Source organism: Hyla sarda, chromosome 2 (genome assembly GCF_029499605.1).
Source record: "Hyla sarda isolate aHylSar1 chromosome 2, aHylSar1.hap1, whole genome shotgun sequence".
In the NCBI taxonomy this organism is placed as follows: Eukaryota; Metazoa; Chordata; class Amphibia; order Anura; family Hylidae; genus Hyla; species Hyla sarda.
The window spans coordinates 342,517,336-342,535,533 of NC_079190.1; the positions used below are offsets into that span (position 1 = coordinate 342,517,336).

Below are 18,198 nucleotides of genomic sequence, written 5' to 3' on the forward strand. Positions count from 1 at the left end.
TGGTGGGAAAATCAGCTACTCGGCGGTGTGGCAGTTTTTCATCAAGCATCTGGAGGATGTTAACCTGGCCACATACAAGATGTGTCGGCAGAAGGGGAAGCATGGCCATGGTCCCAATGTTGGCACCACGGCCCTGCGTCAACATATGCAGCATCACCAAAAATCGGCCTGGGAGAACCGTTGCTCCAATGTGGTGGTCCAGCCTGCTGCGTCACACAGTGGCATGCCGCTCCCTGTTTCAGCCAGCCAAAGCTCCACCACCTCAGGCGAAGGAAGCTGTGTGTCATACCCATCTCCTGTCGCTCCAGATGCTCCTGCTCCTCCTATTTCGAGTCAGTCATTCCGCCAACAATCCATCGGCGAAGCCATGTCCAAGAGACAGCAGTATGCGCCCCTCCCTTTTCAAGTGGTGGACTCTGCACCTTTCAGAGATGGCTTGTGCCGAGCTTAGGTGGAGAGTCCCAAGCCATCATTTCTTTGCGAAGAAAGCAGTACCAGTCCTGCATAATTTGCACAGCATGTCTGGCCGGAGCGCGGCTGTTGCAATGGACATTAAAAACTTGCCAACTTTTACCCAAATAGAGGACTCATAACACTAATTTTTTAATTTTGTCCTTATTAGACTAGCGACTTATAAGACTGCCTTAACTCACACACATCTATCGCTCCCTCCCCCTCTCCCCCCCCTCTCTCTCTCTCTCTATCTCTCACTCTCTTTTTATTACACTGCACATGGGGAACAAAAAATATCCTATAAAATAAGGCATCACATAGGAACCATAACACACTTACTTATTGTATAGTAGTGATACATTTTTTCTGTTTCAACAATTGGACTGAAGCTCAAGTTTGTATAAAGCTCAAGTAAGAAAGGCTCATGGATGCCAATAAGTGAAAGTCACACTTTAACGCCTTAACACATATATTTACGTCCTGCACCGGCTCCCGCAATATAACCCAGGGCCACGCGTTGGCCACTGGAACTGACCCGATATGATGCGTGTTCATCAACGGCCAGGACCCATGGCTAATACCGGACAAAACCAATCGGGTTGATGCCCAGTATTAATCCTTCAGATGCGGCGATGAAAGTTGACCACCACGTCTGAGGTGAAACCGAAAGCATCCCAGCAGCTCCGTCGGGCTGTTCGGGATCGCCGCGGTGAAATTGCGGCGTCCCGAACAGCTTGCAGGACACCAGGAGGATCCCTACCTGCCTCCTGTGTGTCCGATCGCCGAATGATTGCTCTGTGCCTGAGATCCAGGCACGAGCGGTCTAGCGGTGATAACACTGATCAATGACGTTAATTCACAAATAGCGGTGAGTGCCTCTCATGTACTTTATTGCTGCATTACTATTCCATGTTTGTTTCTGGAGATTAAGAACGGACTTTCTTGTGATGTGGCCTATTAGGCTCTAAGGTAAATGCATTAGCAAGAGTACAAATCAAGGAATAAAAAGTTTCTTTTTCATTTACCTTCCAAACTGAGTCAGGATTCCTGGTGGAAAATAAGCTGTATAACAACCCCCAGAATACTGTTCCTCACACCAATTCTTTTCTTCATAATGCACGGGCTGTTGGTAGATATACAGTTATTAAATTATTGATGCCCTCCTGTATTTTTGTCTTAGCAAGTAACTAAACAATGGCTAAAAGGACTTGAAATTGAAATTTGGTACAATCAGGAGAGTAAAGGAAAACTCCACTCCAGGTGTAAGTATAAGTTGCATAATAATGACATACTTTCAGATATGTTTGGTTTTAAAATAAATTTGATGTAAAACATGTACGGGTTAATCCACCATAGACATTGGTAGCATATTGTAAGATAAGCTATCAATATCCAATATAAAAGGGTCAATTGCTTTGGCTACCTGCGAAAAGCAGGTCAGGAGACAGGATGGCATGGCGCTTGGTCCTAATGTACACTGCTCAAAAAAATAAAGGGAACACTAAGATAACACATCCTAGATCTGAATGAATGAACTAATCGTATGAAATACTTTCATCTTTACATAGTAGAATGTGCTGACAACAAAATCACACATAAATTATCAATGGAAATCAAATTTATCAACACATCGGGGTCTAGATATGGAGTCACACCCAAAATCAAAGTGGAAAATCACACTACAGGCTGATACAAGTTTGATGTAATGTCCTTAAAACAAGTCAAAATGAGGCTCAGTAGTGTGTGTGGCCTCCACATGTCCGTATGACCTCCCTACAATGCCTGGACATGCTCCTAATGAGGTGGCAGATAGTTTCCTGAGGGATGTCCTCCCAGACCTGGACTTAAGCATCCGCCAACTCCTGGACAGTCTGTGGTGCAACATGGCGTTGGTGGATGGAGCGAGACATGATGTCCCTCATGTGTTCAATTGGATTCAGGTCTGGGGAACGGGTGGGCCAGTCCATAGCATCAATGCCTTCCTCTGGCAGGAACTGCTGACACACTCCAGCCACATGAGGTCTAGCATTGTCTTGCATTAGGAAGAACCCAGAGCCAACCACACCAGCATATGGTCTCACAAGGGGTCTGCAGATCTCATCTTGGTACCTAATAGCAGTCAGGCTCTCTCTGGCAAACACATGGAGGGCTGTGCGGCCCCCCCAAAGAAATGCCACCTCACACCATTACTGACCCACTGCCAAACAGGTCATGCTGGAGGATGTTGCAGGCAGCAGAACATTTTCCACAGCGTCTCCAGACTTTGTCACATCTGTCACATGTGCTCAGTGTGAACCTGCTTTCATCTGTGAAGAGCACAGGGCACCAGTGGCGAATTTGCCAATCTTGGTGTTCTCTGGCAAATGCCAAACATTCTGCACGGTGTTGGGCTGTAAGCACAATTCCCACCTGTGGATACCACCCTCATGGAGTCTGTTTCTGACCATTTGAGTGGACACATGCACATTAGTGGTGTGCCGGAGGTAATTTTGTAGGGCTCTGGCAGTGCTCCTCCTTGCACATAGGCGGAGGTAGCGGTCCTGCTGCTGAGTTGTTGCCCTACTTCAGCCTCCTCTACGTCTCCTGGTAGCACCTCCATGTTCTAGAAACTACACTGACAGACACAGCAAACTTTCTTGGCACAGCTCTCATTGATGTGACATCCCAGATTAGCTGCACTACCTGAGCCACTTGTGTGGGTTGTAGACTCCGTCTCATGCTACCACTAGAGAAAGCACCACCAGCATTAAAAAGTGACCAAAACATCAGCCAGGAAGCATAGGAACTGAGAAGTGGTCTGTGATCACCACCTGCAGAACCACTCCTTTTTTGGGGGTGTCTTGCTAATTGTCTATAATTTTCACCTGTGGTCTGTTCCATTTGCACAACAGGATGTGAAATTGATTGTCAATTAGTGTTGCTTCCTGAGTGGACAGTGTGATTTCACAGAAGTGTGATTGACTTGGAGTTACATTGTGTTGTTTAAGTGTTCCCTTAATTTTTAGATCAGTGTATTTATTCTAGTGATTGTAGGAGTTATAATGGTTGTACCCCTGTGGATCAGACGTGGGGTTTTGTAGTGATATGCGACCAATGTCAATGTATAAACAACCCCTCCCCTTCAGAATTGAAAATAGTTTTGGTACTTAAAGGGGTCCTGAGGTGTACTAGTGTGCCAAGTACAGGCATAGAACACATATTAACCCCCCTAAGGACACGCAGATTTTGCCCTTGTGGACACGAATAATTGTTAAGTTTTTTTCTCCTCCTCTTTTAAGAGACTTAACTCTTTTAAATTTCCATCTACAGGGCCATCTAAGTGCAACCAATTGTACTTTGCAATGACACCTTTTTTTTTTTATTCTTTTTTTTCTTATATATTTTCCGTACATAGTTTACAAAATCCTGCAAACATTTGCAAACAATATACCAATATTCAAAAGAATTACCAGGGGTCCTTGTATCTATAACAAGACCCAGCATAGTATAGAGATAGAATCAAAACAGTGCATGCTGTTTGCACTGTTATTGGGGTTAAGGCAATTTTGCCATTTGAAAAAAATATATATTTTTTCTGCAACAGAAGATGTAACTCATTTGTAACAGGTGAGTCAGTTTTGGAAGGCAACCCTTAAGGCTAAATTTCTACTTGTTTATTTGTCCTGCTTTTTTTTGGGTTGAAAAAAGCGCATGAAAAAACGCCAGTGCAATTTCCTGCGGCCTGAGTATAGTGCAGAGATGCGAGTGCAGGAGAAAGCCACTCTGCATCTCTGCTATAGACCGGACGATCACATCGGGTGTCAGTAGTGATACCCGCTGTGATCTGTTCTTACCTGCAAGCACTACTACTCCCAACATGGAGCTATAGACAAACTAATAGACAGATTGCAGCGAGTGTAATTTCTGACACCTGTTGCAATCTGTCTATTAATGCAGGTACTACAGCTCCCAACATGGAGCAGAGTGTGCTCCATGTTGGGAGCAGTAGTACCTGCAGTTAAGGAAAGATCACAGTGGATTTCACTTCTGACACCCACTGTGATCCTCCTTTATAATGTATAGATGCGGCCAGCCGCTCTTCTATGGTTCCCTGCACTTACATATATATACACATATTCCTATTTCCCACAGAGAGTTGTGATTGGCTGGAACCCTCTGGCCAATCACAGCTCTCTGCGAGAAATATGAGTGCCCGGCCGCCTCTATACATTATACAGGAGGATCGCAACGGGCGATCTGTCAATTAGTACAGGTACTACTACTCCCTTCATGGAACAGTGTGGGAGTAGTAGTACTACCTAAAAAAAATTAAAAAATAAAGAAAAAAGTGAAAATCATACACACTACATTTTTATTATTGTCGGCTACATTTTTAGGTCCCCACCCACATAAATTGATCTCTGTTTTAAAAATTTATAAAAATGTGGTTATAAAAAAAAGATACATTTCGTTAGATACAATTTTTTCCTTCACTACTGTATCTTTTTTATTTTATTTTTTTAATGGTACCCTACAAAATTTTATTAGAAAAGATATCTCCATCACTTTTTTGGATTGCTAAAGTCCAAAAAAGAATTTAAAAAACTAGCAAAAACGCCAAAGTTAAAACTCACATATCGTTTTTCTTGGCATTTTTCTCTCCCATAGACTTCTATTGGAGAAAAACGCCACGATTTTAACAAAAGAAAATCGCCAGTGGCTCAACATGCTGCAATTTTGGAAGACCGCCAAGGAGCTGAAAAACGCCAAAAAAGAGTGACAAAATTTCAAAAAGGATTAAAAAAAAATGCTAAAGTGAAAAATGCCAAGTGGAATAAGAATTTAGCGATTTATAATTGATTTACAGCTAACATCTGGCCGCAGCATTTTTTGGCCAAAAAAACGCCATGCGGCAGAATTTTCGTTTTTCTTGGCGTTTCCCCCCCCCCCCCCCAAAAAAAAAAAAACAAATAGAAGCTTAGCCTCAAGGAAACATTTTATAAAACTTTATCACAAGAATTTAAGCCATTGTGAACATACACCCAATATGTTTGTTGTTAATATAAATTATCATGAATGTCTCTCTGCAATAACTTTACCCTTGTTAAGTACCAGTATGAAAACGTAAATCAAATATTAAAGTCATCTCACATGTAGCGCTTCCTCTGAGTCCAATACTCTTGCATACAGCTCACAGATCTTTCTTTTTCTAAGCAAAGAAGGCAGGACATTTCTATTTAATACATTATTGGTAATTCCAACTGGATACATGTTTACTGTGATAAAATATAGTGTATATTTTGCATTCTAATAATTGCATTTTGTCAGCTGAAAAATTGTGTTCCTAATGGTTGACACTGTAAGATAGCTGTTAGGACGAGAAGACACATAGTATTTGTCACATATCGGTCTGTGCCTCCATAACACAGAAAAATGATTTTATTCCCCGGTGCCAAGTGTCAAAGTGCTGTGAGCTGGAGCGCCTCCTTTCTTCTGCTCCCATCCCTATCGATGCTTTATTGACAGTTAATGCATGGCTTCCAGTGCTGAGCCTTGTATCCAAATTTTAATTCTGCGCTGTTCATATAAATTGTGCAGGGCATCAGGTTGACTTTTAATCAAGTAGGGAAAAGGATAAGAGGGGGAACGAGGAGGCATTCTAGCCCTCAGCACTTCAGGGGCTTGGGAACACTTCTTTCACACTTAGCACAAAAGAGTTATGGGAGCACAGACAGATATATGAAAGGTATCGTATATCTCCTTGCCCTAACAGTTATCTAACAGTATCTATCAGCAGTTTGAAACATAAATTGCAGCTGACAGGTAAATAATGAGGCCTATGCCATCTAACAAAGTTCAAGGGGTATTCCAGGCCAAAACTTCTTTTTATATATCAACTGGCTCCAGAAAGTTAAACAGATTTGTAAATTAGAAGAAAAGGAAAAAAGGTGCAAGTGCAGCTCACAATTAATGTGTAAACCCTACCTGAGGTCAACAGGGCATGCAAATATACCACAGCTGCAAAAAATAACGAAATATGTATAGAAAAATATTGCCCGGACCTTCCAAGGTAGTGTGATTGGTTAAATAGACAATAGATAACTGGGTCGTACTCCAATAATAATTCAATGGTTATTTATTTAAAATGTATAATGCACTATACATTTTAAATAAATAACCATTGAATTATTATTGGAGTACGACCCAGTTACCTATTGTCTATTTAACCAATCACACTACCTTGGAAGGTCAGAGGAAGATTTGTAAATGACTTCTATTAAAAAAATCTTAATCCTTCCAATAGTTATTAGCTTCTGAAGTTGAGTTGCTGTTTTCTATCTAACTGCTTTCTGATGACTCACGTCCCAGGAGCTGTCCAGCTCCTATGGGGATATTCTCCCATCATGCACAGCTCCCGGGACGTGACATCATCATTGAGCAGTTAGACAGAAAACTTCAGAAGCTAATAACTATTGGAAGGATTAACATTTTTAAATAGAAGTAATTTACAAATCTGTTTAACTTTCCGGAGCCAGTTGATATATAAAAAAAAGTTTTGGCCTGGAATACCCCTTTAAGATCCAAAGAAAAAGGAAAGGAGGAATTGATGTTAACTCCTTTAGGAAGCAAGGATAGCATCAACAGTATATACTGCGCTCAACTTGTAGAGTTGCACTGTGAGCACAAAACCAAATTTGCTGGCACTAACCAGTACTTACAGATATCCGATTTCAGACAAAATATTAAAGTAATATATTTATATTTATTTAGCAAACAAACCATGCATTTTAATAGAATATCCTCTTTTCTCTATGGACCTGATGAAGAAAGAGGTTACTCTTTTGAAACTTGTCTATTTTTCTGCTATTTTTATTTTGATGTCTTGTCTGAAATGGATTATCTGTAAGAGTTAGTACCAGCAAGCATCCATCTTCTTTGTGCACTTGGAATCTCTCCCCGCTTCATTGATCAAGCAAAGTTACTCCACTATAAGAGGCTTTTACGAGTTGTTTTTTTTTATTATACTGATGAAATAGTGTTACGCAGAATTACAGCCATTGGTTTGTCTCTAATTTACATTGTTGCAACATAAAAAGTAACAATATAGAAGTATTTTTTCCCTACAGATTCTTATGAAATAAGTGAGAAATAAAACTGTTGTTGTCTACATTTACATACCTTGAAAACCATTAGACAATGCAACAAAGGTAAATACTTTGTAATAGAGCTATCTATTTAAAGCAATACACAAAGGGGTCAAGTCCTGGGGGAAAAAAAAGTGTGGGAACTCACCCAAGATTTCCACTCATGGGCTGTTCCTGCTAACGGGAACGGTGTTCCTGCTGTGGAAAAAGTGCAGGAACTCAGTTCCCACACATTCCTGCAGTACTTGAGCCCTGAATACACAGCAATATAAAACCTGAACTAGAAACCTTTACACTCACATAAGAGAAAAATAAACCTCTTACCGTTCCTCTTTTGTAAGATTAGCCAACTTCCTTGACTTTCGGGCGAGTATGAATCTACAATTAAATGAAACATTGTGATAAATATCTTTAGTATTTGTTTCCCTGCTCAAAGCATTCTCGGATATCTTACCTGTACTCTCAGGTTACGGTGTGTATTATCCCTGTGTTGTGATGTCACTCTGTTTATGATCCCTTTGGTTGGATATAATTGTATGGATTATTACGGTATTGAATATTAACCCCTTAAGGACCACAGGTTTTTTCATTTTTGCACTTTCATATTTTTCAACTCACTTTCTAAAAATCAGAACATTTTCAATTTTCCACCTACAGACCCCTTTGAGGGCCTGTGTTTTTTTGTCACCACTTGTACTTTGTAATTACATGAGTAATTTATCTACAAAATCTGTGGTAAACCAAAAACAAAGGTTAGGCAAAATAGAAAAAAAAAATGCCATTTTGTAACTTTTGGGGGCTTCTGACTCTAAACAGTGCACTTTTTGGTAAAAATGACACCTTATCTTTATTTTGTAGGTCCATACGATTAAAATGATACCCAACTTATACAGGATTTATTTTGGTTTACTTCTTATAAAAAATTACAGCTATTTGAATGAAAATTTGCATGTTTACAAATGTCCTCTTCTGACCCCTAAAACTTGTTTGTTTTTCCGAAAACGGGGATATGTGAAGGTTCATTTTTTGCATCGTGATCTGAAGTTTTTATTGGTACCATTTTTGTTTTGATGAGACTTTTTGATTGCTTTTTATACATTTATTAGTGTATAAAAAGTGACCAAAAATACGCAATTTTTGAATTTTTTTACATGTACGCCATTGACCGTGCGGTTTAATTAATGTTATATTTTCTATAGTTTGGACATTTACACACATGGGGGAAGATTTATCAAAACCTGATCAGAGGAAAAGTTGCCCAGTTGCCCATAGCAACCAATCAGCTCGCTTCTTTCATTTTTAACAAGGCCCCTGCAAAATGAAAGAAACAATTTGATTGGTTGCTATGGGCAACTTTTCTTCTGGACAGGTTTTGATAAATCTTCCCCATGTGTGTAAATGTCTGAACTGTAAAAATCTAACAATTATACCCCACATGTTTTTGTTCATTTTTGTTTACATATTTCTTTTATGGGAAAAGGGGGGTGATTTAAACTTTTATTAAGGAAGAGGTTAAATCCAATTTATTATTATTTTTTTTCCTTTTTTTTTTTTTTACACAATTTACTAAGTCCCCATAGGGGACTATTACATGCAATCCTTAGTTTGCTTACACTGAACAATGCTATGCCATAGCATTTTATCAGTGTTATCTGTGCTCGATTGCTCCAGTTTGGCATGCCTGACTGGAGCATTGAGGGACAGATCGGACGGTAAGGGAGGCAGTTAAGGGCCCTCCTGCCATCCTCTTAACTGTTCTGGACACCGCGATTTCCCCCGCGGCAGTCTCAAACAACCCACTGAGCTAGATGGGATGACTTTTCTCCCGTTTTAGACACCACAATCAAAGTTGATCATGGCTAGCTCATCAGGCTGTTCGAGACTGTCGATCAGCGTTGTCCGGCATTAGCCGCGGGGCTTGGTTGCTGATAGCAACTGGAACCCTCCGGGTTGAAGCTCCTGAGTACGCTTTATATAACGGGAGCTGGTAATGGACTTTAATATACGTCCATTGTCCTTAGGAGTTAACAGGTTATTTTTAGGAACTGGTACCTGAAGGAATCTAAGGCCTCTGTGACACAATAGACAGATTGACAAATTAGACATTTAAAATGTTTAGCACTGGGCCCTGGAACTTCAACTGGAAGGACCTGTATTTGCCTTGTACTCATATTTAAAGGCTGGTGATTTTGAATAACTAGACTAAGGATAAATCTATATATAATACCACTAATTTTCCTGAAAATCTTTTGACTAAATTATATTCAAAGTTTTTCACACAAGTACTGGCCGTTGTTAACATTGGAATTTTGGAACTTTATTGTATGTAAAACCTAATCTACATATGGATAGTAATCTACATAGTCAAAGATATCCCTCTTAATATATGAAATTGACACATTCATCTTAATTAAGAAGACATACCCCATTATAGCAGGCACTGTACCGTCAGGTTTTGTATCATCAAGGGTTAAACCAATTGGTGCTTCTTCATCTTCAATAATCATGCTCCCACAGAAATCTAGAAAGAGAAAAATTACCACCACTTAACTATGTATTTTAAAGGAGTACTCTACTGGAAAACATTTTTTTTTATTAACTGGTGCCAGAAAGTTAAACAGATTTGTAAATTATTTGTATTCAAAAATCTTAATCCTTTCAGTACTTATCAGCTGCGATATGCTCCACAGGAAGTTATTTTCTTTTGAATTTCCTTTCTGCCTGACCACAGTGCTCTCTTCTGACACCTCTGTCCATTTTAGGAACTGTCCAGAGCAGGATCGGTTTGTTATAGGGATTTGTTTCTACCCTGTACAGTTCCTAAAATGGACAGAGATGTCAGCAGAGAGCACTGTGGTCAGACAGAAAAGAAATTAAAAAAAAAAATAACTTCCTGTGGAGCCTATAGCAGCTGATAAATACTGGAAGGATTAAGATTTTTTAATAGAAGTAATTTACAAATCTGTTTAACTTCCTGGCACCAGTTGATTATTAAAAAAAAATAATAATGTTTTCCAGCAGAGTACCCCATTAAGGGTGTTTTATTATGTTTAGGTTTAGTATGTAGGATTTCAAGCTAAAGCCAGAAATGGATTTTTATATAGAAGTCTCGGCCTTTCCTATATTCAGTTGATGTCCGCCATTTATAATCTGCATCAAAAACCTGAAAGTGAGAGCACACTCTAAATGTCTACCAATGGTAACAAATAAATTAAACCCCTTGGTCTGTTATGAATTCTGTGGTCTATTAAGACCCAGACTCTATGTAAAATCCAGGTTGATAAGCCCTTGCCTGAAAGGGGTACTCTGGTGGAAGATTTTAAATTTTTTTTAACCCCTTAATGACCAAGCCCATTTTCACCTTAAAGGGGTATTCCAGGTAAAAAACTTTTTTTTATATATATCAACTGGCTCTGGAAAGTTAAACAGATTTGTAAATTACTTCTATTAAAAAATCTTAATCCTTACAATAGTTATTAGCTTCTGAAGTTTTCTGTCTAACTGCTCAATGATGATGTCACGTGACATCATCATTGAGCAGTTAGACAGAAAACAACAACTCAACTTCATAAGCTAATAACTATTGGAAGGATTAAGATTTTTTATAGAAGTAATTTACAAGTCTGTTTAACTTTCCGGAGCCAATTGATATATAAAAACAAGTTTTGGCCTGGAATACCCCTTTAAGGACCAGGCCAATTTTATTTTTGCTTTTTTGTTTTTTCCTCCTCGCCTTCTAAAATCCATAACTTTTATATTTCCATCTACAGACCCATATAAAGGCTTGTTTTTTGCGTGACCAATTGTACTTTGTAATGAAACCTCTCATTTTACCATAAAATGTACGGCGAACCCCCAAAAAAACTATTTTTGGGAGGAAATTTTAATGAAAACCAAAATTTTGCACACTTTGGAGGGTTTTGTTTTCACACTGTACACTTTACGGTAAAAATGACATGTGTTCTTTATTGTGTGGGTCAATACGATTAAAATGATACCCATGGCTAGATACTTTTTTTTTTAAGCGGTACAAAAATATAAATCTAAAATTTTTTGTTCAAAATCATTAATCTAAAATCTCCCTATTTTGACCACCTATAACTTCTTCATTTTTCCGTATATAGGGCGGTCATTTTTTGCACCGCCATCTGTACTTTTTTAGATACAAAATTTGCATATATAAAACTTTGATATAATTTTAAATAAAAATATTTTTGAATAAAATGTGACAAAAAAAGCAACATTTTTGGACTTTTATTTTTTACGTTTACGCCATTCACCATTCGGGATCATTAACATTATATTTTTATAGTTCAGATATTTACACATGCGGCGATACCAAATATGTTTATTTTAAAAAAAATACGCTTTTTGGGGGTAAAATGGGAAAAACAGACAATTTTCATTTTTATTGGGGGAGGGGATTTTTTACTTTTTTTTACTTTTTATTTTTACATTTTTCAACTTTTCTTTTTTACACTTTTTATGTCCCCATAGGGGACCATCTATAGCAATCCTTTGATTGCTAATACTGTGCAATGCTATGTATAGGACACAGCACTGCTCAGTATTATCGGTGATCTTCTGCTCTTGTCTGCTCGATCGCAGACCAGAGCAGAAGACCCCGGGAGCCAGCCGGAGCCAGGTAAGGGGACCTCCAGCTTTCATGAAGAATTACAAGATGTGGAATCTGTAAAAGCATGGGAATATACCAGTGCTGTCTTGTACTGCAACTCCTAATACCAGAACAATGAACTATGGCAATATGGCCATGTGCATTTCCCATTGGGGGTGTTTCAGATGCTTATTGCTGTATTGTTTAAGTTTAATACAACTAGATAAAAAATTGTGCAATAGCTGATATTTTAAAGAGGAATTAGAACATGAGAAAATATATGAGAAGAAATATTTAAAACAAAAGAAGTTGCATATGAACTAATAAGAACAGTCCTTTATGTCTAATAATATTATACTGTACCTTTCTTCCTCCAGAAGGCTTCTTTATAATAAACCATGCACTTTATTACTGAGCCCATTGGAACACGATTTATAAGCTGATTCCTTAGTGGAGGCAAACCAGGGTTGAAATGAATTTTAAGACAAAGAGTGGGTGGAATGGCACTGATGACATATTTGGCCTGTAATAGAATAAAACTGGTTTAGACACAGTACGATAATGGCCCTGATTTATTATTGTAAACCCGACATGCCTTGTCGGGTTGTGCGCCAAATTCTGGCACCAGAATTTGCGCCAGAATTGAAAAAACCTGACTAATTCTCCATTTTACTGAGAAAACCCTGAAAAGGGGCGTGTCATTGTGGAAAGTAGGCGTGGACATCACACAGGGGGGCGTGTCGCCGTAATTTTCACAAAAACTCAACATATTTTCTAAGGTTTCCACAGAAAATGTGGTGTATTTGAGCTAAGGAAAACCAGGCAGATCAGAGCATGTGTAAAAAAAGGGAGAACGCAGGGAAAAATGGAAAATGTAAGGGAACCTTAGTAAATACTGTGGAAAAAAATTGTAGTGAATTAAAACCCGCAAAGAAAACTATACTCCACTCTTAGTAAATCAGGGCCAATATGTTGAGGGCTCTCTAATCAAACTATAGAGCCATGTAAATATTGGTTTATTGGGCAAGATTTGGTTTAAATTATTTTTGAAAATGTATAAAAGCTGTTGCATCACTCAGTATGTTTAACAGTATGTTATAGAGCAGGAGGCGCTGAGCAATTTGATACATAGTTTCATAGGACTAAATTCAGCCCTGTAAGCCAGGTCTGGGCTGGTATAGATTTGCAGTGTTTTGGAGGGGTTTGAGACTTTTTGTGCGAGATTCGTACTTGATAAATTGGTTTCCACTGTAAAGTAAAAATTGCAAGTGACTTTGGAAAGGCAGTTTGTAGCTTTTTGCTTACAGCCAAAACTACCCCCCCCCCCCCCACACACACACACACATAAAAAAAAAAAAAAAAAAAGGGCTTTGGCACACGTCACATTTCATGTGCCAAATATAAGGAAAAAACTTCAAAGACAATAATAAATTTTGTCCAATATGTTTATAAACAGAGTAGATGCAATCACCTACCTCATATATTTCGTGGTCAACAGTTTCTATGGTAACATTTTCTGCTGATTGATCTATGCGCATTACAGGCTTCTGCAGTTTAACTCGACCTTGTAAACGTTCTGCCATCTTTTCACTTATCTGTCCTGCTCCCCCAACAAATTTTCTCTCCTAAAGAAACAAAATAAAATGTAGACTGCTATAGTATATATTAACCAAAAAACAAAAAAGAAATCCAAATTGACACCTAAAATAATAAATGGCCATATTTAGCTACATGGTGTCTATAATGATCCTTCATTTATAGTGGAAAACTCATATCACAATATAACAACAGAAGAAAAAAGGAGTTTACACAATGCCACTTGAATAAAATGTAACTTTTATTATAATTGTAATAAAATATGAACCAACTGGATACAAAAAATTGGAGGACCTCAGAGCATAGGCCGAGCAACTATACAGGGAGCATGACACACCGCAGATATTTGGGAGCACTGACAATCTCAAAATGGACTAAGTATAATGTCTCTCCTGTACATGGAGAATACCTTACCTACCCCTCCTCAACATAAAGTGCAGACTGCTACCTAACATGGAGGCGTATGGCATTCTATAATAAGAAAGTGCCTGGCTAGATATACATCTTAGCAATAAAGTGCATAATATTGTCAACAATGTCTGTATAAAGGATTTAAAGTGCTAATGTCTCACCCATTTGTGTGCTGCTCCACCGTCCCCAACGCCGTTTCGTAACCTTTCTCAAGGGGGCCGTTGAGAAAGGTTACGAAACGGCGTTGGGGACAGTGGAGCAGCACACAAATGGGTGAGACATTAGCACTTTAAATCCTTTATACAGACATTGTTGACAATATTATGCACTTTATTGCTAAGATGTATATCTAGCCAGGCACTTTCTTATTATAGAATGCCATACGCCTCCATGTTAGGTAGCAGTCTGCACTTTATGTTGAGGAGGGGTAGGTAAGGTATTCTCAATGTACAGGAGAGACATTATACTTAGTCCATTTTGAGATTGTCAGTGCTCCCAAATATCTGCGGTGTGTCATGCTCCCTGTATAGTTGCTCGGCCTATGCTCTGAGGTCCTCCAATTTTTTGTATCCAGTTGGTTTATATTTTATTACAATTATAATAAAAGTTACATTTTATTCAAGTGGCATTGTGTAAACTCCTTTTTTCTTCTGTTGTTATATTGCTATAGTATATAATGGTTAAAATGATAAAGAGAAAAGAATGATAGTTATTATTTTTTTTTTTTATTGAAAGAGCTTTATTGTCCGTTCAGTCATTACAAGTCATACAATAAAATACAATCACACAAAGCATGACAGTACAATACACAGCAAAGGTTCCCTAAGCTATACATCGCACATCATGCTACTCTAACACTCCGCTCAATCCAGTAATAGAAAAGCACAAGAGATCGAATAACAAAACAATACAATCTGTGATCGGGGTAGGGGCGTGGGCTGTTTGGCGGGGGCGTGGGGGGTATGGGCGACTATGTGGAGCTTCCTGAAAAAGAAAGAGTTACACTTCTCACCCTTCTCCAGGTTCTCCACCTTTGAACAAAAGATGATTTGCTTGGATTCCTCCTCAAAGTGCCTTTTCAAGCTCTTTTTGGTCTCCTCCAGCTCCTCCCTGACGTTCCAGCCACACTGGAGCAGGTCCTGCAGGGACCGCAGCTCTCGCTGCAGTTTCCTGAAGTCCCACTTCTTCGCACATGATAGTTATTGTTATTGCATCTATATGTTAAACCCAGCATTGTCATGTCCATCTGTTGCCATGGTAATTTTTCCATTACATTCTGATGGTCAACTCAGTGCTTACGGCAAAAAACATTGCTAACAAGGGAGATGACTTTATTCATACATTTTTGTAAAAATAGCCATGGAACGGACAATGCAGGGATCTAATAAAAATGTTCTCCAGAGTTACTACTTGAAGTCCTTTTAAAGGTGGATAATATAAAATTTAAATAAAGTACTTTAACCAGTGGCGTACCAAGGGGGGGCGCGGCCCGTCCCAGGTGCCACTCCCAAGGGGGGTGCAAGGGGCGGACTGACCCGCCGCCGCCGCTGCTGAGGTCCAAGACACTCGTCCCAGATCCCCAGCAGACAGCGCTACATTCTCCTGTATGCGCGATACACGCACATACAGGAGAAGGTGTCTCCTCTGTGTGAGCCGCATCTGCAGCTACACAGAGGAGACGTGACCTCCACCCCCACTTAGCACGCAGTACAGGCGCCGGTGACGTCACTCATCCTGGCGCCTGAACTGTGGAGGGGAGAAGACGCGGGCCCTGCAGCTGAGGAGATCACTGCATGGGATATCAGGTGAGCATCCTTTTTTTTTTTTTTTTGCTCTGCCTATACCTATAGGGAAGGGGGGGAGAGGGGGGTGGCTCTGCATATACCTATAGGGAAGGGGGGAGAGGGGAGGTGCTCTGCATATACCTGTAGGGAAGGGGGGAGAGGGAGGGGGTGCTCTGCATTTACCTATAGGGAAGGGGGGGGAGAGGGGGGTGCTCTGCATAAACCTATAGGGAAGGGGGGTAAGGGGGGTGCTCTGCATATACCTATAGGGAAGGGGGGGAGAGTGGGTGAGTTAAAAGTTTATTTTCTGTATCTTTTGCAGCCCGGGCATAGGTATACAGCGTACAGCAGTGGTCTCAAACCTGGGGACCTCCAGTCGTTGGCTGTCCGGGCATGCTGGGAGTTGTAGTTTTGCAACATCTGGAGGTATGCAGGTTGGAGACCACTGGCATACAGTATAGAGTTCCAGCGCCCGGCGGACCCCAACAAAGAGGAGGAAGGCAGTGTTTGACATATGTGAGTAGTACCCCGCTGGGCTGATCATTAATTGGGGGGAGCAGAACAGTGCTGGCGGGTAACAATTAGGATTAGTTCCCCGACAGCGCTGTGCTAGGCTGATGATACATTCCGAGGTGGAGAGGCCCAACCGGTATTGCGGTATGGGGGAAAATTCATATCGTGCAGCCCAAAAAATTCGGTATTTGGTATGAACCGATATACCGCCCAGCCCTAGATATACCTATGGGAAAGAGGGGGGTTGTAGCTCTGCATATACCTATGGGGAAGAGGGGGTGGGGGGTTTAGATCTGCATATACCTATGGGAAAGAGGGGGGGTAGCGTAGCTCTACATATACCTATGGGAAAGAGAAGGGGGTGTAACTCTGCATATACCTATGGGAAAGAGGGGGTTACCTGGCTACCTACCAGGTTAGCTGGCTACCTACCTTTACTGTGCAGGACACCAAGGAGGTCATTATTACAGTTTGTGGGCCTATAGATGGAAAGATTGTGTAGAGGAGGGGAGGGCACTGAAAATATGCAGAGTCTGACATGTTTTTCCTGCAGATGTTAAGAGATCCACATGGCGGTCTTACCCGGACGGAGAAGAAAAGGAAAGAGGACGCCGCTGATCAGAAGAGACGTAATTGTGAGTCCCAAAATGTAACTGTAATCACTTATATGGTACACACATCCTGTGTACAGCTGATATCTACCACCACATGGTTCTGTATATAATCACTTATATTGTAAACAGATTCTTTATAGTATACTGGTCTGTATATAGTGGTTTTATTCAGTACAGTATGGCAGTATTATCCAATTATTGTGTGGTGGTATATATTTACTCCTTGTATACCATATTATTGGTCATAGAAATTTACCTACGTTAAAGTGTTTCTTACATATATAAATTTGAATTTATTGTGTGTGGGATTTGGGTGGAATAGGAGCGTGGCAGAAGATTGACGAGCTGCAGAGCCTAGCAGGGGCCCTTGCCTTTTTTTTTGGTCCGGGGGCCCCGAGTGTTGTCAGTCCGCCCCTGGGGGGAGGGGAGGGAGGGGGTGTAATTAAGGGGGGGTGCGTGTGTGTGTGGGGGGGGGGGGGTGCAAAACAAAGGGTCCGCCCCGGGTGCCAAATGCTCTAGGTACGCCCCTGACTTTAACTATCATCTAAACAATATTTATTTTAATAGAATTATAATTACCTGCCCACCATTAGATGTTGAAAAAATTCTTGTAGTTCCTCCACATTGCTTTACATACCACAAAAACCAAAGCGCTGAAACTTCATGAGGTTCTGATGTTACATTGACGTTCACAAAAAGTGTTGCAAACTTCTTGGCTGTACTGTAAGATTATAGAACATTCAAATAGTATGTCAAAGCACATTTTAACACAGTATAGGAGATAAATATCTGATCAGTGGGGGTTCTAGTTTGCTATCAATGGAGGGCCTACTTAGGTATCTTTAGAGGTTCCATAAAGAGTGAATGGATGGTTGAGCATGTGTGCCATTGCTCCATTCACTGGTGGGACAAGGGACTCCTGTTCTTGTGATCAGTTGGGGTCCCTGTGGTCTGACCGATCAGAGAACTATCCCATATAAATCTGTGGAGAGGTGATAAGTTTTTAATCCTAGGTTAAGGGTAGGGCCCTTTTTTTTAGTGCCACTTTTGTGTACTAAATTCGACCACACCCCATTTGTACAAAGGGC

The 18,198-nt window shown here is 40.1% G+C and overlaps 1 protein-coding gene across 3 annotated transcripts in view; it reads right to left on the reverse strand.

Annotated features, from left to right (window-relative positions):
- LOC130356506 (amine oxidase [flavin-containing]-like) overlaps nt 1-18,198 on the reverse strand; it is a 107,771-nt gene that overhangs the window by 11,197 nt on the left and 78,376 nt on the right. For all 3 annotated transcript variants that reach the window (XM_056558170.1, XM_056558169.1, XM_056558171.1), the window contains 7 exons: nt 17,690-17,831; nt 13,668-13,817; nt 12,556-12,715; nt 10,002-10,098; nt 7,902-7,955; nt 5,584-5,641; nt 1,479-1,576 (listed from right to left, as the gene is read on the reverse strand). In XM_056558170.1, coding sequence (XP_056414145.1) covers nt 1,479-1,576; nt 5,584-5,641; nt 7,902-7,955; nt 10,002-10,098; nt 12,556-12,715; nt 13,668-13,817; nt 17,690-17,831 — 759 coding nt within the window. The remainder of the gene's footprint in view (nt 1-1,478; nt 1,577-5,583; nt 5,642-7,901; nt 7,956-10,001; nt 10,099-12,555; nt 12,716-13,667; nt 13,818-17,689; nt 17,832-18,198) is intronic.